The 24,415-nt window shown below is 37.9% G+C and overlaps 1 protein-coding gene across 1 annotated transcript; it reads left to right on the forward strand.

Annotated features, from left to right (window-relative positions):
• The first annotated feature begins 1,793 nt into the window (after positions 1–1,793).
• On the forward strand, positions 1,794–23,005 carry TNFAIP6 (TNF alpha induced protein 6). Its single transcript, XM_005573183.5, has 6 exons — positions 1,794–1,965; positions 7,473–7,610; positions 9,599–9,760; positions 13,232–13,460; positions 16,547–16,587; positions 22,317–23,005. Exons 1-6 carry the CDS (start codon positions 1,872–1,874, stop codon positions 22,484–22,486), a joined length of 834 nt encoding a protein of 277 aa, XP_005573240.1. The 5' UTR covers positions 1,794–1,871; the 3' UTR covers positions 22,487–23,005.
• Positions 23,006–24,415: the final 1,410 nt, after the last annotated feature.

A 24,415-nucleotide genomic window follows, 5' to 3' on the forward strand; every position in this document is an offset into this window, starting at 1 on the left:
ATTAAATTTTTGTGTTAAAAGAAGTCGAACATTCACACTTCGCTCTACTTGGAGCTTCATTAAAATGCAAATGAACACAGAAGGGTATCTGTTCTTAGTTATCTGGCCTAAGTAAAGATTAATTGCAAACCCTTTCCTGAGAGTAATTTTTGATAAATGAGAACTAGGGGGAAATCAGGCGCTTGAGAGAGATGCAGAAAGGGCACAGCTGGAGGATGTGACAAGCAAATAATTGGAAAGACTATGGGAAGGTTTTGCTGTAGCATTGCACAACTAAAGTTATATTTACTTCCTAAACCACAAACTTAAAATACTCATATAATTATACTTTCCAAAGAAATGTCATGGTTTATTCCTTCCAACTACCTATGAATCTTGCTCTCACTAACCATGTCTGTCTTCTCCATAGTCACATCCACCTGGTCTAGACTATACCTTTCCCTTTTGCAACAAACTTAAATTCACTAATCCTATCTGTGAACTTGGATACAATTCCCTCATCTTTCACGTGCCACTGGTCCAAAATAAAGATTTTTGAATGCTAGTAACTTTATGCCTACCTCAGTGGGCATCCAAAAAATTCTGTACTCTCAGCCTACATCCCCATAACTGCTCTTTTGAGAAGAGATGAGACCAGAACATACCTGAGATGTTCAAAGCAAAGACGTCTAAGGGATTCAAAGCTAACTCCAGACCAGAGCACGTCTAGCAAGTTGGCTTTTTCAAAGAACTCCAACGTCATTGGAGGGACTAAGAAAGCATAGGAGAAGTGAATGCTATAATAGGAGTGAATGGGAAACAATTTGGGACCGAAAGTAGAGAATCTAAGTTCCAAAAAATAACGAATTTTGTAAAAAAATCAAAAGTTGCCAATAAATGGCTATCAATGAATAACAGGAAATGCCATTAGCATCAGTGGTAGTGGGAGTATTATCAGATATGTTACCCAAGGATTCTACATAAAGGAAGAGGAAAGTTTGGTATATTTGAAGACATGATGACTTACTGTAATAATTATTATCTATTATTTTGATCATCTTCTTCAAAGTTAGAGTGGTCTCGGGAAGCTAGGGACAAATTGTTATTAACTTTATTAGTCTACCCACCTTTCTCCCAACCCTTCAAGAATTTGTGGCCTGCGAAAACAGGCCTGTTATAACAGGACATCCCAAAGCTGCTGGAACGTCCTGATGCTCTGAAATTGAACTATTTTTCTGGGAGCTGATGCATTTATTTAACTGATGACCATAACAAACCAAAGACTGCAACAGACCCCACCCTGGAAGAAAGCAGACAGAGAATAAGGAAGTCATATATCATTGGAGAAAAATTAGGATTCTCCAAACTGTGTACACTTTTTGTTTTAAATTTTTTATATGGGCTTGACAATGTTTAGGAAAAGCCAGTCCAACATTACCAATAAAAGATTAGTATTTAACCCCATATCCCATAATTGACACTGCAAATAAGATATTTAGGATTTATCTTGAAATTCCTACTCAAGTTTGACTTTCTTTTAATCAGTGCTAAATCTGCATCAAGTTACGCAAACTTTCTAACAGAAAACTGTTTGTGACTAACAATAAATGAACTCCGTTCTTAGTAAGTTAATTTTAAAACATAGATGATCATTCTATCTCCTTAGTTTAGGTTGCCAATGCAAATGAGTCAGAGGATTTGCTTGAGACACTGAGATAATTGTGTAACTCCACAGCGGAAAATGCCATTGGAGAGTACTTGCTGACCTCACGGTTGAAAAAAACTATTTAAAAGATGTGGAAACCAGATGTTTCAGTCACATTTCAGCCGCTGCTCTGAGAATTTATTGTGAGCAGCCCCTAACAGGCTGTTACTTCGCTACAACTGACGATATGATCATCTTAATTTACTTATTTCTCTTGCTATGGGAAGAGGCTCAAGGATGGGGATTCAAGGATGGAATTTTTCATAACTCCATATGGCTTGGTAAGAAACTTCACTCATGAGCTTCTTGTTGAGAATGTCAATTCTTTAAATCATGGAGAAGGAAATTAAAGCAGTAACTTTTTCTATTCTGTACAAGGCTGATGTTCTCAAAGAAAATGCTTAGGAAAGATAGCCTTTGGAATACATATGCTTTTTTTTCCTTAAGTGTTCTTGTCCTCTGAAAAGTAAAAATAGCATTTTATAAAGTAAACTGTTCAGTAGAAAATAGCAGTTAATATTTATATTCAGTATGAAAATACACTTTTAAACTTTTCAAAGCAGATGTAGTAGCACAGAGGAGTATTTCTTTAACCAACTAGAAACACCAATATAGTCTTTTGTTTTTGTCAATGCATTTGCAATCAGATTTCAGAATCATAACAGGTAAATTGGAGTATACAAAAATTTTATAATAATTGCTTCATGTACTCTGAGCTATAGTCTATATCTTAGTTTTTTCAAACATTTTGACTATTTTGACCAAGCCAGCTGGCAATACAGAAAAAAGTGAAAAATGTTTCTCCTTCTGAATGCATTCTTACCACTTTGATTCTTTCTGTTTGTACTATCCATATAAATACTTTTCTGACCCTTTTGTTAGACAAGGAAAGTTTCTTTTGTTATTTTGTTTTGTTAAATGTAAGGAATGACATAGGCCAAACAGTGAAGATAAACAATAGATCAAAAAAGGAAAATGCAGAAAATCCAAAACACCCCTTATGTTACAGTATGCTAAACAATGCTTTAATTCTCATGATACAAATTGATATTGCTCTATGTTCATTATTGTGTTTAACAGTAAAAATAAATGGAATTTCTTGGGGAAAAATGCATAAATTCTTGCCTAGAAAAAAGAAATAAAGAGAAGGTGAAATTAACCTAGATTTTGATTTTATGCGTGCTAAACAGCACAGTTGTAGAATATTTTCCCTTTCAGCATGTTTCTCTCTGGTAACAACTACAACCATGCGGATTTCATTAAAAAGCCTAATTTGTAATGCACAGCCTTGCCACCTATTTTTTTCAGCTTCAGCCAGTGAACTAATTTCATTATGATCCATTTGGCCAAGACAGGATCTGACATTTAGTAGAGGAATGAGCCCATCTCTTTATTTTTGTTGTATACAGTCAAATGTAGGAAATATGCTCATATTCGCCAGGATTTTTTTTTAAATGTCGTGAAGCTAGTAATTAAATCCAGGCAGATAAACTTTGAAATGTTATCAAACCCTCTAATAATCAAGTAATTTAGAGTTGTCTTTTAAAGTGTCATTGTATGTTACAAAAATATAAACCTAGACAATAGATGTTCTGCTCCAGAGGTAGAGAGAAGCAAATTCAAATGTCTATTAATGTATGCTACAAATCTGAGGGTCAGGATAATTGCAAATTGCTTCAATCTGGGGCAAATTATTGACCAGCCATCCTAGCACAGATGTTTAGTTTATAGTTTATAGTTGGTTGGATCAATATAATATTAGAAACCATTTAGGAAGGAAAGATAGTTGGATTAGAAGGGATACATCTGTTAGCAACTATCGAGAACAGGACACTTTAAATCTAGGGTGTCCCATCTTTTGCCTTCCCTGGGCCACATTGGAAGAAGAAGAATTGTCTTGGGCAACTCATAATGTTTTAAGAAAGTTTACAAATTTGTGTTAGGCCACATTCAAAGCCGTCCTGGCAGGCCGCAAGTTGGACAAGTTTACTTTAAATTCTCTAGGTTATGGTTCCAATCTGGTAAAATGATAAGGTTGAAGTAAAGGATCCCTACGGCTTATTTTAACTCTGGTATTATCTAATTTTAAAAATAGTACTTTAAACAAAACAAAAACAAACAACAGTTAAGGACAAGAAATTACAATCATTTTACATGGATCATGAGAATAATAAATGCACAGATAAGCAATTATTTTTATTGTTGAATCTGGAAAAGAAGGGAAAGGAAGGCGGGATGCGGTGGTTCACACTTGTAATCATAGCACTGTGGGAGGCTGAGGTGGGCAGATTGCTTGAGCCCAGGAATTAAAAAGACCAGCCTGGGCAACACAGAGAAACTCTGTCTCTATAAAAAAAAATACAATTAACTGGGTGTGGTGGTGCATGCCTGTAGTCCCAGCTACTCAGGAGGCTGAAGTGGGACGATCACATGAGCCCAAGAGGCAGATGTTGCAGTGAGCCGTGACCTCACCACTGCACTCCAGCCTGGGTGACAGAGTGAGACTTTATCTCAAAGCAAAAAAAAAAACCAAAGGAAAAGTAACATATCTTGAGCTCCTCCTATGGCCCAGAAGCTATCATTATTCCTATTTGACAAATGAGGAAACTGAGGCTCATCTGGTTATACAACTCCGTGGTAGAAACAGCAGTGGAACCAAAGTCCATTTCTACTGCCACCACTCACTAAAAAGAGAAAACAGTTATTAAACAAATTTTCAGTTTTAATAAATGACTATTGACTAGATAAATTAATAAAATATTATTTCTTCTGAAAGGTAAAATTGGGATCCATTGTACAAAGGTCCATCTCAATAGCTCAAAATTCTGAATTGAGAAATATTTTTAATAAAACACCGTATTTAAAATTGTCAGGTACATACTCCAAGAGTTCTCTATTTGTTCATATGGCAACATACCGGGAAGTTTGGTGCTGTTAGAGGAACAATGTGGAATATTAATATTTAATAAATTAAATCAAAAATTATAACATAAAAATTTTTTGCTATTTCTGTTATTAGGTTATTACTAGACAAGTTTCAGTAGGTACCAAAAGTTTAAGAAAAATTACTTAGGGTGAGAGAAGGGAGAGGAACAGAGGTACTGGGTTTAATTCCTGAGTGATGAAATAATCTGTGCAACAAACCACTGTGACATGAGTTTACCTATGTAACAAACCTTCACATGTACCCCTTGAATCTGAAATAAAAGATTTTAAAAAAATGAAAATTTACTGGGAGGAAAACTTAAAATTATTATTTTTTAAAACTGTTAATTCTTTTGTTTTATTTTGTTTTGTTTTTTGAAACAGAGTCTTGCTCTGTCGCCCAGGCTGGGGTGTTGTGGCATGATCTCTGCTTGCTGCAACTCTGCTTCCCTGGTTCAAGCAATTCTCCTGCCTCAGCCTTCTGAGTAGCTGGGACTACAGGCGTGCACCACCGCAGCCGGCTAATTTTTTGTATTTTTAATAGAGACGGGGTTTCACCATGTTGGCCAGGCTGGTCTGGAACTTCTGACCTCAAGTGATCCACCCGCCTCAGCCTCCCAAAGTGCTGGAACTACAGGCATGAGCCACCACGCCTGGCCAAATCTCCATTAATTTTTTCTGTAAGCATCACATTTTAATTTTGAAATAAAATATAAAGAAAATCAGTTTGAGAAAACTTTGTATACATTAATTTCTACAAAATTTGTTTTCAAATACAGGTCTTTTAATCTGTATACTTACGAAATATAATTTTTAACATTTTTAATGATTAACAACAATCTCTATTATAATACATAAGTAAGTTAAACACGCCTCCTGCATCTACCAAAAGCTTTGGTGTTCCTGTATTTCAAGATAAAGAAATTCAGAATACTCACTAGTGTCCAAGTTCCTTGAGGATAGAACCTGACCCACAGCACCTAGCAAAATACCCCGTGGTATAATGCTCAAAGTAACTAAATTGAAAACTAGCGAAAGTTTAATGAGGCTTTGCCACATGAAGGACACCGGGCAGCAGGTACCTTTCATTGGAGAAACAACTGACTGATGGTCCCGGTATTCTCTGACCTCCAGCATCAGATTGACTAAGGTCCTCTGTGTGTAACAGAGTTACTATGTAATGTATAAGAGCAAGATCCTTAGAGTTCAGAAAAACAAGCACCCTCTGTTATTGAACTATGGCAATCTCAACTTCAGTTTGGGGTGGAAAACAAAGAATTATATTTCTAATGCCCCTGGATTCATTTCTTGGTGCCAAGAAATATGTATGTCCTCAATGAAAATAGTCCTAAGGGTGGCTGATTGCACAGGTCAGGATACAGAGACTTAACCATAATGTCAGACTACATAGAACTATTAGAGCTAACTACAGAGCTAATGTTATGACTATTGTCCTGGGAATTTTTTCACATTGTTTCTATGGTAGAAGGCACTCCAAACTCAAAACAATCCATTTAAACAGTGATCTATTGGAAGACAACTCATGTATGACTTAACACTGCCTAAAATATGTTGGGAAAAATATGTGAACAAAAAAGACAAATCAGATTAAAAAATTGAGGCTTTAACTGGTAGTTAGGTGTGTCCAGTTTTTTCTCTGCTGTGTTTGAATCTGTTTTTCTTTTCCCTAATTCAGTATTTGCTTTGGATCCCTTCAGATCTTTCCTCAGTTTTTATTTGTTTTACTAAATTATTATTTTTTTTTTTTTTTTGAGACAGAGTCTCGCTCTGTTGCCCACGCTGGAGTGCAGTGGTACAATCTCTGCTCACTGCAAGCTCTGCCTGCCGGGTTCACGCCATTCTCCTGCCTCAGCCTCCTGAGTAGCTGGGACTACAGGCGCCCGCCACCTCGCCCGGCTAATTTTTTGTATTTTTAGTAGAGACAGGGTTTCACCATGTTAGCCAGGATGGTCTCCATCTCCTGACCTCGTGATCCGCCTGCCTCGGCCTTCCAAAGTGCTGGGATTACAGGCACGAGCCACCACGCCCGGCCTAAATTCTTAATTATATTGCATTAGTCAATTAGTCATTCCTTTCAATTGGCTATTTTAGCTTATTTTTCTCCATCACTGTGAGCCTACATAATGGATCCATCTTCACTGGTTTCTTTTGCCTTCACCTTTTTTTTCCCCCATTGCTTACCTTGGCAAGTTTTTATATAGCTTAAATCCAAAAGAAAACCAAAACTTTATCACCTGTGGATAGTGTTGCAATACAATGTTGTATTAAAAACTTTATTTTAGGCTGGGTGCGGTGTCTCACACCTGTAATCCTAACACTTTGGGAGGCTGAGGCAGGTGGATCACTTGAGGTCAGGAGTTCGAAACTAGCCTGGCCAACATGGTGAAGCCTCGTCTCTACTAAAAATACAAAAATTAGCCGGTTGTGGTGGTACATGCCTGTAATCCCAGCTACTCAGGAGGCTGAGGCAGGAGAATTGCTTGAACCCAAGAGGCAGAGATTGCAGGGAGCCCAAATCGTACCAGCCTGGGCAACAGAGTGAGACTCCATCTCACAAAATAAAAATAAAAAATAAATAAAAACTGTATTTCAGGCTATCAGATCAAAAACATAATTTAGCCTCAAGTTTCTGTTTATGGCCGCAAATTCCCCTAAAATTCCCCCTCATTCATATTTTTCCCCAAAGCTTCCTAACAGTGAAAACTTAGCTACCCAAGGCAGCCAACACAGAAAGCTCTTTGGCAGGAATGGTAACTGTTGTAATCTTCCAGCTGAGGCCACAGAATTTCCCGTTTCGTAAGAAGGAATAACAGTGCTTTTACGACATCATCTGATTTTACAGAACGAGCAGCAGGTGTGTACCACAGAGAATCACGGTCTGGCAAATACAAGCTCACCTATGCAGAAGCTAAGGCGGTGTGTGAATTTGAAGGCGGCCATCTCGCAACTTACAAGCAGCTAGAGGCAGCCAGAAAAATTGGTAACTAATTTCACAATGATTTTTCTTCTTTTTCATCCTTAGAGGAAAAAAAATCCATCTTTCCTAAACCCTAGTAAGACTTCTTTCTCCAACCCCCTTCTGATATATCACTAAGCCCCTAGGACATCTCCGCTCTCTGACTTCTCCTATCCACCTGCCTAGAGTTGGCAGAAAGTTTCTAGTGTTCCAGCAACTTATGTGGGGTCTTAACCCAGTGTGATCTAATAAAATAAAAGTCAAAAGAAAATGAAAACCTCATTACTTCAATATCATTTAAATTTCTCATTAATTTCAATGCCGTTGTTTTCATTTTTAGTATTGTTCTATCTCTTTGACTTCTGAGTATGAAGGTTGTTAAATGATGCTATAGTACTATATTGAGTCTTACAAGCAAATTTACTTGGGAGAAGAAATATTGAATTTAGTGGCTTTTTTCCCCAGTTGTTTTACATTAAGTGGGAGAATGTATTTGTACTTCAGGATCAAAAGCTATAAGGAAAAGAACTGGCAGGTCGTGAGATAGAAGCAGAAAGAAACTGGGAAGATGGTATCAGAAGACCTGGTGAAAATTCCAGTAATCAACTAGTGTTATATGCTTCTTTATACAAAAGTGGATTGCTACCATCTCTCTTGGCCTTTGGGGACAATGGACCACTCCCATTCAGAACTCCTTTGCTGACTGGATAACGTCCAGCAAAGTTGATACATTACTCAAGAAAAACAAAAAACAGTGTTTTCTCAAATGCCCCATAGCCTCCCAAGATGACTGCTGGTCTATAATCACAGAGTGGCATGGGGCAAAGTAACCAAAATGGTAGAGACAAAGCCCATAGTCTTTACTGTCCATCCTGGACCTCTAGTAAAATTGATCTTGGGTGGCACTGACAGGCACTAAAACAGCCTCTGAGGCTGAGCAAGGGAAACAGGGCTGAGCCTTTGTTTGAAATATATGAGAGAATTTATCTTTATTCAAATCTTTTAAAACATTACTAATATCTGGTAGGGTGCAGTGGTTCACACCTGTAATCCCAGCACTTCGGAAGGCTGAGGCAGGAGGACTGCTTGAATTCAAGACCAGCCTAGGCAACATAGCGAAACATCATCTCTAAAAAAAAAAATTTTTAAATTAGCCAGGTGTGGTGATGCACACCTGTGGTCATGGCCACTCTAAAGGCTGAGGTGGGAGGATTTCTTGAGCCCAGGAGGTAGAGGCTGCAGTGAGCTGTGTTCATGCCACTGCACTCTACCCTGGATGACAGAGCAAGACCATGTCTTAAATAAATAAATAGGCCAGGCGTGGTGGTTCACACCTGTAATTCTAGCACTTTGGGAGGCCGAGGTGGGCAGATCACCTGAGGTCAGGGGCTCGAGACCAGCCTGGCCAACATGGAGAAACCCCATCTCTACTAAAAATAAAAAAATTAGCTGGGCATGGTGGCACATGCCTGTAACCCCAGCTATTCAGGAGGCTGAGGCGGGAGAATTGCTTGAACCCAGGAGGCGGAGGTTGGAGTGAGCCGAGATTGTGCCACTGCACTCCAGTCTGGGTGACAGAGTGACATTCCGTCTCAAAAAATAAATAAATAAGATATTAAAAATATCTTAATTGACCCTGAAATAGAAATTAAATTACCACTTGAAAATATGTTTTTCAAAATTGATAATTTCAGAAATTATCTCATGGCATTCGATAAGTCATTTGTGAAAAGCAGCCAGCTCTGAACTTGGATTAGTTTCATACCCACAATAATTTGTAGTCTATTTGCATTTTTTTCAAGTAAGAGGTAGTTTTCTAGTAGAAATCAGAGGTTATATTTTATGTGTATTCACACTTTGTCTAATTAAGGAAACAATTTTCTCCCTTTTACATGAACTGGATTTGAGCAGTTAAGAAACTTATTGTTAGAAGTGGCTATCTTTGCTAAGATGACTTTTGCTTGGCCAAGACAGTTTAGCAGTTTAGTCCGTAACTCTTTTTCTTCTTGCAGGATTTCACGTCTGTGCTGCTGGATGGATGGCTAAGGGCAGAGTTGGATACCCCATTGTGAAGCCAGGGCCCAACTGTGGATTTGGAAAAACTGGCATTATTGATTATGGAGTCCGTCTCAATAGGAGTGAAAGATGGGATGCCTATTGCTACAACCCACATGGTACATTAAAAATAATAATTTTATGTTTTGCAAAAACAGTTCCATGCTGCTAAGAGGTTGTTAAAAAAGAAATGGCTACTTTTTCCAGAAATCATTGAATTTGGTAATAATAATTACTACTAATAACTATAATTCATAAAGTGCTTATACTATACCAGACCTTGAGTTATGTTCCTTCATCTACACTCTAACTTAATATTCACAATAATTCTTCAAGGAGCTGTTGTTATATTTTAGAAATCAGGAAATTGAAACTTAGAGATTAAGTAACCCCAAATCAGGAGTCAATAATGATTAGGCAGATGGGACTGAGAATTCAGATCTTCTCTGTGCCAGGTAACATCCCAGCCATAAAGAAAAAGAAAATAAAAAGCAGATTAAAAACTTGTCGCAGTGAATTAGCTAAAACAATGAAGTGATGCTACCAAATGTTAACTATTCAAAATTGTCCTTTCGATACAAGGGGGAAAAGGAGACAAAGTAAACAAATTCTTTCCCTAATTTCTTTTTGTGTATATATGCTAGTACTTCTAAACTAAGCAACTCTAATTCTATGGTTTAACAGTCATATACTGTATATACTAGTTATCATTATACAGTATATTTTTATTCATATTTTTTCCATGGTTGCTTACAACTAGGAAATAATGAGAAAATTTAACTCATAATTACTATAAAGAATTATTCTTAGGGCATGTTCTTGGAGAAAAAGTAGGCTGTTCTTTTTGGATATATTTCCCCCAGGACAATGTTACAAAATATTACAGTATGTTACAAAGTCTTCCTGGCATTTAGGATCATAAACATCCTCAGACATGTCCCATTTGGATTTACCCTATAAGAAATTCCATAACACAGTAGGAGAATTACATAGTGAGGTTCTAGTGTATTCTTATAAAATCTATTATTTAATGATATTAACATTTAGAGAACAGTTTCTCATGTCTGTAACTAACCTATATCTCAAAATTATGTGTAGTCCAGGTAGAAAGATTTTTGCCTACATCTACAACTAGTCTTAACTGAGACAAAATAGGAATAGTTAACAGTGCATTTATGTAACTTTAACTTTCAAGTCACTTTGACATGCTTTAAGCTTATTTAGTCCTATACTATACAGTACTAATTTAGTGCTATATTTAGTTATGTCAATAATACGTATCTTCCTTTCCTCCCTCCCTCCCTCTCTTACATTTTCTTAAATATATTTATGCAGACCACTCTTCTTTTACTCTCAAGACTAACTATTCTTTTCAAATATATTCTCTGATTCTTCCTTCACTTGATAAACTTTAGGATCTCTGAGCTTCTATTGGATAATTTCCGTAGATTAAACTCTAGAGTCATTGAAGAAGTGCCAATGAAACGGTCCTTTCAGTATTGCATTGCCCTTTCATAAGAATATAATCCTAAATTATAAATTATTATAAGTTGCTTTCTTTTCTGAGAGAGGCTGAATACACTCTGGGAACATGTGTACAGAATCCTGGGAGATTTGTTTTTACCCAATTCTCAGTGCATTTAGCTCACTTTTGGATTTGGTGGTATGCTGACTATTTAGGATGTGGTTAACTTGAAGGAGACTTGACTGCCTGAACTAGCACTAGGGGAACAGCTCACTGAAACATCACTGGAATGAAAAAAAAATAATGGCTTCAGAAAAATCAAGCAATCATTATTGATTAATCAATGTCACCAAGTTAGAGCTGATATTCCAAATAATAGATGAGGCAGTAACTAGATGTAATGTAAAATGTAGATCTAAATAAATATAGCAAATAGGCAGCCAAATTAGTTCAAGATTTGAATTTTTTCTAATTTATTAATATATACAACAAAGATTGGATGAGCAGAACAGGATCATAGAAAGGCTGGGGAGCACCTCTTTCTAGACATTAGACACTTACCTTATATGGAATTAAAATTAACCAGGGCTTCTTCCTAGCTTTCCCTCTAGGTCATATTGCAAACCATTGATTCTGATGTAGCGTTTTTGTTTTGTTTTACATGTGTTTGCTTTTCTTATGACAAGTTATAACATTGAAATCTGTTAAATGATGAATGACTTGGAAAAAACAAACCTGAATAACTCCATCAAAACCTAAAATATTAGGATTAGGGTATTAGTTTAAAATCAGTAAAGGCAGTATACAGAATAATTATAAATTTTTCCTTTTAAGTGGATTAGAGTGACTTTAAAGTCTCCTGCGATCATGAAATTGCATAATGATTTTCCAAACAGAATTTACGGGATCCATTATTCTAAGTGCTTGTGGCCCCGAAGACATATGGTGACACCACACGGCAAAGTCCCTACCATCTTGATAGGGCTATTTGTAATATAAATGTATATATATTTGTCAAAATACATAGACATAAGCCGGGCACCATGGCTCACGCCTGTAATCCCAGCACTTTGGGAAGCTGAGGTGGGTCGATCACTAGAGGTCAGGAGTTCGAGACCAACCTGGCCAACATGGCAAGACCCTATCTCCACTAAAAATACAAAAATTAGCCAGACATGGTGGCTCATGCCTGTAATCCCAGTTACTCAGAAGGCTGAGGCATAAGAATTGCTTGAACAATTACAGAGGCTACAGTGAGAGGAGATTGTGCCACTGCACTCCAGCCTGGGTGACAGAGTGAAACTCCATTTCAAAAAACAACAACAAAAAACAGGTGTGTGCACAAAATACTTGTCATGTTATGCCTTAAAAGATAAAATAAAGCAAAAATTAATTACATTTCAATTGTTTTAATTTTAAATTTTATTTTTATTTTTATTTTTTTAGAGACAGAGTCTCACTATGTTGCCCAGGTTGGCCTCAAACTCCTAGGCTCATGGGATTCTTCTGCCTCAGCCTCCCAATTAGCTGGGACTAAGGGTGAGCATCACTGCACCTAGCCATTTTTTTCTTACTATATTTACTTTTTAAAAATTCATGGCTGGGCACAGTGGCTCATGTCTATAATCTCAGCACTTTCAGAGGCAGAGGCAGGAGGATCACTTGAGGTCAGGAGTTCAATACCAGCATGGGCAACATAGCAAGACCCATTTCTACAAAAAAAAAAAATTTTTTTTTTGTAGAAATGGCACATGCCTGTCATCCCAGTTGCTTAGGAGGCTGAAGTGGGAGGATCGCTTGAGCCAAGGAGTTCAAAGCTGCAATGAGCTATGATTGGGTCACTGCACTCCAGCCTGGGTGACAGAGCGAGATCTTGTCTCAAAATATAAAAAGAAAAATAAATTCACAAAGAGTCCATATTCATTTTAGAGAATTTAGTAACTATTGATGAAAAAATACATTTATTCTTTAGCTAAAAGCATACATAATATACCATAGATGCTGTATACTAAGACATTTAATATTTCATAAAAAGTAATAGATTGCTAAGAAATGTCACTTTTAATAGGGATAATGTTTTTCCTAATGCTTTGGGGTTTTTACGTTTTTTTTCTTCTCATTTCAGCAAAGGAGTGTGGCGGCGTCTTTACAGATTCAAAGGGAATTTTTAAATCTCCAGGCTTCCCAAATGAGTACGAAGATAACCAAATCTGCTACTGGCACATTAGACTCAAGTATGGTCAGCATATTCACCTGAGTTTTTTAGATTTTGACCTTGAAGATGATCCAGGTTGCTTGGCTGATTATGTTGAAATATATGACAGTTACGATGATGTCCATGGCTTCGTGGGAAGGTACGTGTAGGTCCCCATAGAGGAAGTTAAATGAATGTCCAGTATTTTGTTCGATGCTTCTTTAATTTTTCCTCCACCGCCCCTATAATATTGATTTTGGAATAGTTCTACTCTCCTAAAGCACCATATCATTTTTCAACAAAGATTTTTCTTAGCTGGCCGCTACAACATACTTATTAAAGTAGTGAGAGCTGCCTTTTGATTATGGCTAAGTTGTAAGAACTAGTTAGTCTATTTTATAAATACCTCAAGATCTGACTAACAATAGAAGGAAGAAAGATATGTGAGTTGCAAAAATTGTTCATGTTTTTAAGTTCTAATTTCTTACAACCTTAAAAATGATTATAGGGCCAGGCATGGTGGCTCACGCCTGTAATCCACATCACTTTGGGAGGCCAAGGTGGGCGGATCACCTGAGGTCAGGAGTTCGAGACCAGCCTGGCCAACATGGCAAAACCCTGTTTTTACTAAAAATACAAAAATTAGCTGGGCATGGTGGCGGGCGCCTGTAATCCCAGCTACTCAGGAGGCTGAGGCAGGAGAATCACTTGAACCCGGGAGGTGGAGGTTGCAGTGAGCCAAGATTGCACCACTGCACTCCAGCCTAGGTAACAGAGCAAGACTCTGTCTTAAAAAAAAAAAAAAAAAGATTATAAATTCAGTAATTGTTGCCTTTCTTATTCCTACAAAGCATTGTGCTAAGTATTATGGATGTAAGGTAAATAAGCAAAGTTTAACCCTTTCTCTCTTTAATATTTTCCTGTGGCTTTTCAGCATGCTAGAACACAACCTTTTTCTTCACATTCCAAATCTTTAATCTACTTTGAATTTTGCGTATCTTATGATATATTGCAAAATTAAGGAGTGTACAATTAGGTATTTTATATACTCAGGTCCCCACCTAATAACCCATATTTTAGACTACCAATTATCAATAGACTATCAGTTTTCAATTCTCTATTATACATGATAGTAATTTAACGGGAAAAAAATGGTAGTGGGGACAATTTAAAAATGACAGACTCAATCGCTTTTTATGTCAATTTTGAACGTGTAACTTAAATACAAAGAAAACCAAAGGTATTTCTTGCAAAAATGAATACTTTTTGAAGGGAAAGTATTTTTCGTTTTGTTTTCTTCTTTCTACTTTTTTTTTTTTTTTTTGAGACGGAGTCTCACTCTGTCAGCAGGCTGGAGAGCAGTGGCACAATCTTGGCTCACTGCAACCTCTGCCTCCTGAGTTCCAGTAATTCTGCCCCAGCCTCCCGAGTAGCTGGGATTACAGGCACCTACCACCATGCCTGGCTAATTTTTGTATTTTTAGTAGAGGTGGGGTTTCACCATGTTGGCCAGGTTGGTCTCAAACTCCTGACTTTAGGTGATCCACCCGCCTCGGCCTCCCAAAGTGCTGGGATTACAGGCGTGAGCCACCGCACCCGGCCTCATTTCCTTCTTTAGCTGACAGACTACTGCTGTAGAGAAAAGATAGTTTATAAAAATAGTTTGATGAAGACACAAAGTAGAGTTGGGGGAATTAAGAACAAAGTCCAGGTGGGCATACCTGTGGTCCCAGCTACTTTGAAAGCTGAGGCAGGAGGAGCACTTGAGCCCAGTAGTTCTGGGTTAGAGTGAACTATGTTGATGGGGTGTCCACACTAAGAGCAGCATCAATATGATGACCTCTCAGGAGGAGGGGACCACCAGGTTGCCTAAGAAGGGATGAACCTGCCCAGGTCAGAAACAAGCAGATTAAAACTCCCGTGTTGAGAAGTGAGAAGGGGCCTATGAATAAACACTGTATTTCAGCCTGGGCAATACAGCAAGATCCTATCTTATATAAAATTATAAACTACTGTTTTTAGGAGGTTTGAACAGACTAATTTATTTTTTGAATTTATATTATATAATTTACCTTTCAGGTAAATTTAGACTTTTCCTCTTGAATAAATTACATATTTAGAAACCTATAAAACTCTTACCTTTTTATACGTGTAAGAGGGTTCCTTTCAAGTCATGATTCAGATAAAAATCAAATCCTTTTATACCTATAAGGTTCAAAATAATTTTTCCAGATTTAAATCAGTCTATCCTAGAATTCAAAATATTAATATCACCAACCATATGCCCATTCTTCTATAACTGTGAAGAAAACTTTATAAAATTAATTAGAAATAAATTTTTAAGGCCGGACACAGTGGCTTATGCCTGTAATCCTAGCACTTTGGGAGGCCGAGGAGGGCGGATCACCTGAGGTCGGGAGTTTGAGACCACGCTGGCCAACATGGAGAAACCCCATCTCTACTAAAAATACAAAAAATTAGCCGGGCATGGTGGTGGGTGCCTGTAATCTCAGCTACTCGGGAGGCTGAGGCAGGAGAATCACTTTAACCCAGGAGGCAGAGGTTGCAGTGAGCCAAGATGGTACCATTGTACTCCAGCCTGGGCTACAGACCGAGACTCTGTCTCAAAAAAAAGAAATAAAATTTTAATTTTTCCAAGTAGATTCAAATTACTTACTGCGCAAAATTTTCTAGTTACACAAAGTAAAAATGCTACATATCTTTCCTTTAAAATCTCATTGGCTGGGTGCGGTGGCTCATGCCTGTAATCCCAACACTTTGAGAGGCTGAGGTGGGAGGATCACCTGAAGTCAGGAGTTGAAGATGAGCCTGGCCAACATGGTGAAACCCCATCTTTACTAAAAGCACAAAAATTAGCCAGGTTTGGTGGTGCATACCTGTAATCTCAGTTACTCAGGAGGCTGAGGCAGGAGAATCGCTTGAACCCAGGAGGAAGAAGTTGCAGTGAGCCGAGACTGCGCCACTGCACTCCAGCCTGAGCGACAGAGCAAGACTCCATCTAAATAAAATAAAATAAAATCTCATAAATATTGTAAGAAGATTATTTCAAATAACAAACTTTAACTCCTATTCTCCCTTACAAATCCAGGTAAAATAACAATAGAAATTTCAAAAATTATGGAACAATGAGCTATTACTTAGAGGCTTAATTATTGGTAAGAGCCCCTTTACTAGCTGTATAATATTCATTTGTGTGACATCTCTTTTCTAAAAATTCCTTTTCAGATACTGTGGAGATGAGCTTCCAGATGACATCATCAGTACAGGTAAGGTTCTAAATTGAGGACCAAAACTATGATTTGTTTTTTTAGTGTCCCTGAAAGTGAAGGGACACTGTAAAATAGTAAATAGCAGTTATTATTCACTTTTTGAAGTTGAAAGAACCAAGACCAGATGCAGCTTGCTATCTTACAAAAAGAAAAAAAAAATTACTTAACGATTTATGCCAACTGCCTGCACTAAAAAATGTATAGACTCTTGTTCTTTGCAGAAAATGTAATGCGTCTGAGAGAGTCTTGAATCTGCAAATCCACAAATATTGCTGTAGTTTATGATTTCCATAAATGTGCTAATAAAATAGCTGAAATTTTTCATTGACAAAGGGTTGAAGTAATTTATAAAGTCATTAAAAATCTTTGTCACTAAAACAATCTTACATCATATTCATTACATTTTTATCTTAGTACAGTATTCTCCAGAGAATGTTTCAAATAACAAAGTTCTGTGAGATTTAAATAGATGTTACATGAGAAGAGGGCTCTAAGGTCAAATAAATTTGGAAAACATTGGGTTAAACAATATCAAACAGATTTCTTTACTGGAAGACAGCAGGGATCTTTTAATATGCTAATCATGCATAGTAAATCTGAAAAGATCAGATATAATAGGCAGTGCTTTCCAAATATTGCCCCCCCATTATTTTCGGTGACTTTATTCCAAGAAATATACCTCAAGAAATGCCCTGTAGTCGCATAAATTTATCTTAATATGCAATATCACTCTTTAATTTATCCCATACTGCTATTTTCTGCCTAAAAAGTTCTTTCTTACATGTATTCAATATTTTATTTCCATCACCAGCACCAGCAGCTGGCATTTTTATGTATTCTATTTTTTCCCAAGTCATAAAACTATCACAATACTTCTGCAACTATAAACAATAAAACTACACTGAGTTGCAATTTCTGAGTACTCAGATACTACTAGTTAACTTACTCCCACACCCCAGCCTTTCAGTGACTCAATTCTAATTTATTCGTCATAACTGTAAGAGATGGAACTTCCTGCTCTGTTATTGAATGATTAATGCTTAAACCTTGCTAGTTCATTATTCTGTTACAAACTCCCTTAAGAAAGATAACCTATTAAATTAAACCATTTACTTATCTCTCATTCCTTTTTTGAAAATATATTTTATATTAACAGACAGTTGAAAGAAAACATCTTATTGCTGTAGGAGGTAGTTGGGGGATGAGAATCCTATTAAACAAAGAAGTTAAAAAGAAGTCTAGGCTGGGCACGGTGGCTCACGACTGTAATCCCAGCACTTTGGGAGGCGGAGGCAGGCGGATCACCTGAGGTCAGGAGCTCAAGACCAGCGTGACCAACATGGAGAAACCACGTCTCTAATAGAAATACAAAATTAGCCAGGCGTGGAGGCGCATGCCTGTAATCCCAGCTACTCGGGAGGCTGAGGCAGGAGAATTGCTTGAACCCGGGAGGCAGAGGTTGCAGTGAGCCGAGATCACGCCATTGCACTCCAGCCTGGGCAGCAAGAGCAAAACTCTGTCTCAAAAAAAAAAGTCTAAAATTTTACATTTTCCTTTTTTCTCTAAAATAGACAACTTACTCCAAACGTAATCAAATCAGTGGTGGGGTTTTATTGGCATAACTTCAAGAAACTGGGGGAAAAAAAAAAACCCACACAATTTCTCATTCAAAGAGAAACAAATCAAGAAACAGAAAAGAATACAGTTAAACAAAAGAGCCAAAGATTTGGCAAAAAATCAGGAAGAGGACACTGATACAAAGTAATAGAAAAAGAAGGTATAGGCCGGGCGTGGTGGCGGCTGACGCCTGTAATCCCAGCACTTGGGAGGCCGAGGCAGGTGGATCACGAGGTCAGGAGATCGAGACCATCCTGGCTAACACGGTGAAACCCCATCTCTACTAAAAACACAAAAAATTAGCTGGGCCTGGTGGCGGGCGCCTGTGGTCCCAGCTACTCGGGAAGCTGAGCCGAGAATGGCGTGAACCCAGGAGGTGGAGGTTGCAGTGAGCCAAGATCACACCACTGCACTCCAGCCTGGGTGGCAGAGCGAGACTCCATCTCAAAAAAAAGAAAAAGAAAAAGAAAAAGAAGATATAAGATAAAGTTAACATAAAATCCTGTCAAGCATAGGCCTGGCACAGTGGCTCACGCCTGTAATCCCAGCACTTTGGGAGGCTGAGGTGGGTGGATCACCAGGTCGGGAGATCGAGACCATCCTGGCTAACACGGTGAAACCCCGTCTCTACTAAAAATGCAAAAAATTAGCCGGGCGTGGTAGCAGGAGCCTGTAGTTCCAGCTACGTGGGAGGCTGAGGCAGGAGAATCACTTGAACTCGGGAGGCAGAGGTTGCAGTGAGCCAAGATGGTGCCACTGTACTCCAGCCTGGGCAACACAGTGAGACCCCATCTCAAAAAAAAAAAAATCCTATCAAGCACAATACTATTTCTTTTTAAATATATGCTTACTCAACCTGGGGTATAGATTACAAAACAAAAATAGAAAATAAAGACATCGGCCAAGCATGGTAGTTCATGCCTGTAATCCTAGCACTGTGGGAGGCCAAGGTGAGAGGATTGCTTGAGCCTCAGGAGTTTAAGGCCAGTCTGGGCAACATGATGCAACTCTGTCTCCACAAAAAAATACAAAAGTTGGCGGGCACAGTGGCTCACACCTGTAATCCTAGCACTTCAGGAAGCTGAGGCAGGTGGATCAATTAAGGTCAGGAGTTCAAGACAGCCTGGCCAATATGGTAAAACCCCATCTCTACTAAAAACACAAAAAATTAGCCAGGTGTGGTGGCAAGTGCCTGTAATCCCTGTTACTCAGGAGGCTGAGGCAGGAAAATCGCTTGAACCTGAGAGGCAGAGATTGTAGTTAGCTGAGATGGCTGCACTGCACTCTAGCCTGGGCAACAGAGTAAGATTCCCTTTCAAAAAAACTTTAAAAATACAAAGTTAGCCAGGCATCTTGATGTGTACCTGTAGTCCCAGCTACTCAGGAGGCTGAGGTAGGAGGATCACCTGAATCCAGGGAGGTCAAGGCTGTAGTGAGCTGTGATCATGCCACTGCTCTCCAGCCTGGAAGACAGAGTGACATCCTGTCTCAAAAAAAAAAAAAAAAAAAAACCTGAAATTGTCCATAATCCTACCACATTAACAAGATATATAAAAGTAAGCATGTGCCTACTCTCCTCACCTCTCCATCCCAGAAAGGCATTTGATAACTCTGTACTGACCATCCTTCCAGATGTTTTTCTAGTATACAAACATTATATACATGGATACTATGGACATATTTCCAAGTCAGAGTATGATATTTAGATCATTCAAATTCTTTTTCCTGACTGCCTAATAGGTCACTGTATGGATATACCATAATTTGTCATGTACTAATATTTAACATTCTGAGGTGTTTTATTCTGATTTTTTTCTTTTGTTATTCAACATTTCAATGAACATTTTAAAACCTGTCTTTACTCAGTAATGCTACTTTAAAAAAAAAAAATAGATTCCTACAGTGCCAATTTGCATTTCTTTTTCTTTCTTTTTTTTTTTTTTTTTTTTTTTTTTTTTGAGACAGGGTCTCATTCTGTCACCCAGGCTGGAATGCAAGGGCGCTATCATGGCTCACTACAGCCTCAAACTCCTACGCTCAAGTGATTTTCCCGCACAAGGCTAATTTTTGTATTTTTAGTAGAGATGGGGTCTTGCTATGTTGCCTACGCTGGTCCTGAAGTCCTGAATTCAAGCTGTCCTCCTGCCTCAGCCTCCCAAAGTGCTGGGATTACAGGCGTAAACCAACTTGCCTGGCTGACTCCCAATGTACATTTTCTTTTTTTTTTTTTAATAAGGCCTGTCAACTCATACTTAACCAATTTGCATTTTAACCAGCTGAATATTCTCTGAATTCTCTCACAATAGAAGAGCAAAAAAGTATCATTAATAATCTAAGTTGAATTTTTGGTAGTGTTTTTGAACACATTTTTAAATGTCTGTTTTCCCTTTGAACATCCCTTTGAATACCTATTCTTAGGTGTTCAAAGAATAAATTTCTTGCCTATTCTTCTTTGGCACTTTTGTCTTTCTCTTTTTTATTTCTAGCAGCCCTTTGTATATTAGAGATATTAACCCTATTTTCTCTCAGTCTGTCTCATGCAAAAATTTTTTATATATATTTAGGCAAATCTTCCAAATATGGGAAAACAGCAGTCTGAGAATCAGAGCATGAACTTGGAAACCAGACTGCCTGTGCTCAAACCTGACTCTACCATTTAGTTCTGTGGCTTTGGGCAAGCTACTTAGTCACTCTGTGCCTCAGTTTCTTATCTTTAAAATGAATATTTAAAAAGTATCCCCCTCACCTCACAGTGTTGTTTTGGGGGTTAAATGAGTTAATAGATAAAAGCACGCATTAGGAATGTATATACTCTGCTTTTGTTTATATATATTTGCAGCTCATGCCTGTGACTCCAACATTTTGGGAAACTGGAGTAGGAGGATCACTTGAGCACAGGAGCTTGAGACCAGTCTGGGCAACGTAGTGAGATCCTGTCTCCAAAAACAAACAAAAAGAAGTCCTTTGCCTCCTGAAAAAGATATAAATATTCCTATATTTTATGTTATATAATAAAGTTTTTCCTCCTTATTTAGCACATTTTGGTCTTTATATGACGGTAAAATGTGTTTAGGTACTCTGTGCAAAGTAGGAGTCTAGCTTCGTTTCTTAGAAATGTGAAACTTGTTGCTGTGACATCATTTAGTAAATAACTCATCCACCCATCACTGGTTTGACCTGCTTGCCATTCTCCTGTAATTCAGTGGATGTTCCTTCTATGAAGAGTATCTTTTTTTTTTTTTTTTTTTTGAGATGGAGTTTTGCTCTTGTTGTCTAGGTTAGAGTGCAATGGCACGATCTCGGCTCACTGCAACCTCTCCCTCCCGGTTCAAGTGATTCTCCTGCCTCAGCCTCCCGAGTAGCTGGGATTACAGGCACACGCCACCACGCCTGGCTGATTTTTTGTATTTTTAGTAGAGACGAGGTTTCCCCATTTTGGTCAGGCTGGTCTTGAACTCTTGACCTCAGGTGATCTGCCCACCTTGACCTCCCAAAGTACTGGGATTATAGGTGTGACCTACCAGGCCCGGCCCAAGAGTACCTTTTAAATACAATAGAGAGGCCAACTCGGTGGCTCACACCTGTAATCCCAGCACTTTGGGAGGCTGAGGTGGGCAGATCACCTGAGGTTGGGAGTTCGAGACCAGCCTGGCCAACATGGTGAAACCCCGTCTCTAGTAAAAATACAAAAAATCAGCCAGGTGTGGTGGCACATGCCTGTAATCCCAGCTACTCGGGAGGCTGAGGCAGGAGAATCGCTTGAGCTAGGAGGCGGAGGTTGAGGTGAGCCGAGATTGCGCCACGGCACTCTAGCCTGGGCGACAGAGTGAGAGAGACTCCGTCTCATTCAAAAATAAATAAATAAATGCAATAGACAAAATTTCCTGTAGGACACATTGAAGGACCGAAGAAAAAAATACAAACGTCTCTTACCCTGCTCCCTGCAGCAGTGCAGCCACAGACTCTTCAGCTTGAGAATCGACCTCTGAATTCTGGGAATCTTGTTTATGAATTCTTATATTCTCCTATGAGAATGAAGAGTCTTTGAATTGTCAGCCAAATCAAAGGAGAGTAACATCTTTGTTCTTTTGTCTCCTTCCCCCCAACAGGAAATGTCATGACCTTGAAGTTTCTAAGTGATGCTTCAGTGACAGCTGGAGGTTTCCAAATCAAATATGTTGCAGTGGATCCTGTATCCAAATCGAGTCAAGGAAAAAACACAAGTACTACTTCTACTGGAAATAAAAACTTTTTAGCTGGAAGATTTAGTCACTTATAAAAAAAAAACAAAAAGGATGATCAAAACACAGTGTTTATGTTGGAATATTTTGAAACTCCTTTGATCTCACTGTTACATTATTATTAACATTTATTTATTATTTTTCTAAATGTGAAAGCAATACATAATTTAGGGAAAATTGGAAAATACAGGAAACTTTAAACGAAAAAATGAAACCTCTCATAATCCCACTACATAGAAATAACAAGTGTTAACATTTTCATATTTTTTTCTTTCAGTCATTTTTCTATTTGTGGTATATGTATATATGTACCTATATGTATTTGTATTTGAAATTTTGGAATCCTGCTTTATGTACAGTTTTATATCATACTTTTTAAATCTTGAACTTTATAAACATTTTCTGAAATCATTGATTAGTCTACAAAAACATTATTTTAAACAGCTGTAAAATACTCTATTGAGATGAATGTTTTATACATTATTTAAGCGTATCTCCATTGTTGGAATTTCAGGTTGTTTTCATAAATGTTGTTGCAATAAATATCCTTGAACACACATATTTGTGCACCTCTCTAATTCTTTAAGACAAGGACCTGGAAATAGAATTACTGAATCAAAGGTTAATTAAAATAAAATTTTCTGTTTTGATAGGCAAAAATGAGGCCTCACTGTAGTTTGAATTTGCATTTCTTTATTCATGAGGTTGATGGTTATATATACATTTTTTTGTGTGTGTGAATTATTTTTCCATGCTTTTCACTATTTTTAAAAACTGGTATAATATTCGCTATTGATTTGTAAGAAATTATTATATATGTCCATGTTTGGCATATATGCTGCAATTTAATTTTTAGTTTATAGTTTGTCTTTTACTTTCATGGTTTTTTAAAATATATCAAATGTTAAAATTTATTTGCTGTTATACTTGATTTTCTGAGGTCTCTTTTCGCATATGTTTAGGACTGTCAAAAGACAAAATGACAACAAATTTAGTTTTAAAGATCTTAATTGGCTTTCATTTGCAATTCTAGAATCAGGCACCTCATTTTTAAAATAGAAAGTATTCTGATGAGCTGAACAGAGGAGGCTGGTTTTATTGATATAAAAGAGATGAGGACAGCAGAAACAGAAAACAAAAAGCAGACTGATTGTTTCAAAGTTACTTTTCTTATAAAGGTTAAAGCAGAGGCAACTTCCTTATGCCAGCAAAAACTGGTCTGTTTGAGGGTTTGGCTATTATCTTTCTGTGTCTCCTGGTTTCTTGGAAGGTCAGATAAACAACTAATTTTGGGTTGATGGTGTGAAACTTTAGCATGAGTGACTCCATTTCGGTTTGGTCTTTTAGGCCTGGTGCAGAAACTAAGTCCAAACCAGTGACCTCCTATAACTTTTATTTAAGAGAATAAAAATTCCTATGATAAGATATGACGTGTATTCGTCTACATTTTATTTTTGTGTTGTCACTTCACCATTTTAGGTGTTACTCTGTATATGAGGGGTGGTGGGGCTCAGATGATATACCAAACTATGACACTTTGGAATGCTGAGTACTTTTGTGTCTGGAATTCATGGGTTCTTGGTCTCGCAGACTTCAAAAACGAAGCCGCGGATGCTCGCGGTGAGTGTGAAACAGTTCTTAAAGATGGTGTGTCCACAGTCTGTTCCTTCAGATGTTCAGATGTGTCTGCAGTTTCTTCCTTCTGGTGGGTTCTTGGTCTTGCTGACTTCACGAGTGAAGCTGCAGATCTTTGCAGTGAGTGTTACAGCTCTTAAAGGCGGCACATCTGGAGTTGTCCCTTCCGTCCAGTGGGTTCGTGGTCTCGCTGGCTTCAGGAGTGAAGCTGCAAACCTTCGTAGTGACTGTCACAGCTCATAAAGGTGGCATGGACCCAAAGAGTGAGCAGCAGAAAAATTTATTGCAAAGAACGAAAGAACAAAGCTTCCACACAAGGATAAGGGACCCAA

This window comes from Macaca fascicularis, chromosome 12 (assembly GCF_037993035.2).
Source record: "Macaca fascicularis isolate 582-1 chromosome 12, T2T-MFA8v1.1".
Classification (NCBI taxonomy): domain Eukaryota; kingdom Metazoa; phylum Chordata; class Mammalia; order Primates; family Cercopithecidae; genus Macaca; species Macaca fascicularis.

Bases quoted from the DNA above. Each gene is read 5' to 3' on its own strand.
- TNFAIP6 (XM_005573183.5), top strand. From the start codon at position 1,872: ATGATCATCTTAATTTACTTATTTCTCTTGCTATGGGAAGAGGCTCAA. The intron at 1,966-7,472 runs GTAAGAAACTTC...CTGATTTTACAG, and splicing joins TCATAACTCCATATGGCTTG to AACGAGCAGCAGGTGTGTAC. The intron at 13,461-16,546 runs GTACGTGTAGGT...ATTCCTTTTCAG, and splicing joins GTCCATGGCTTCGTGGGAAG to ATACTGTGGAGATGAGCTTC.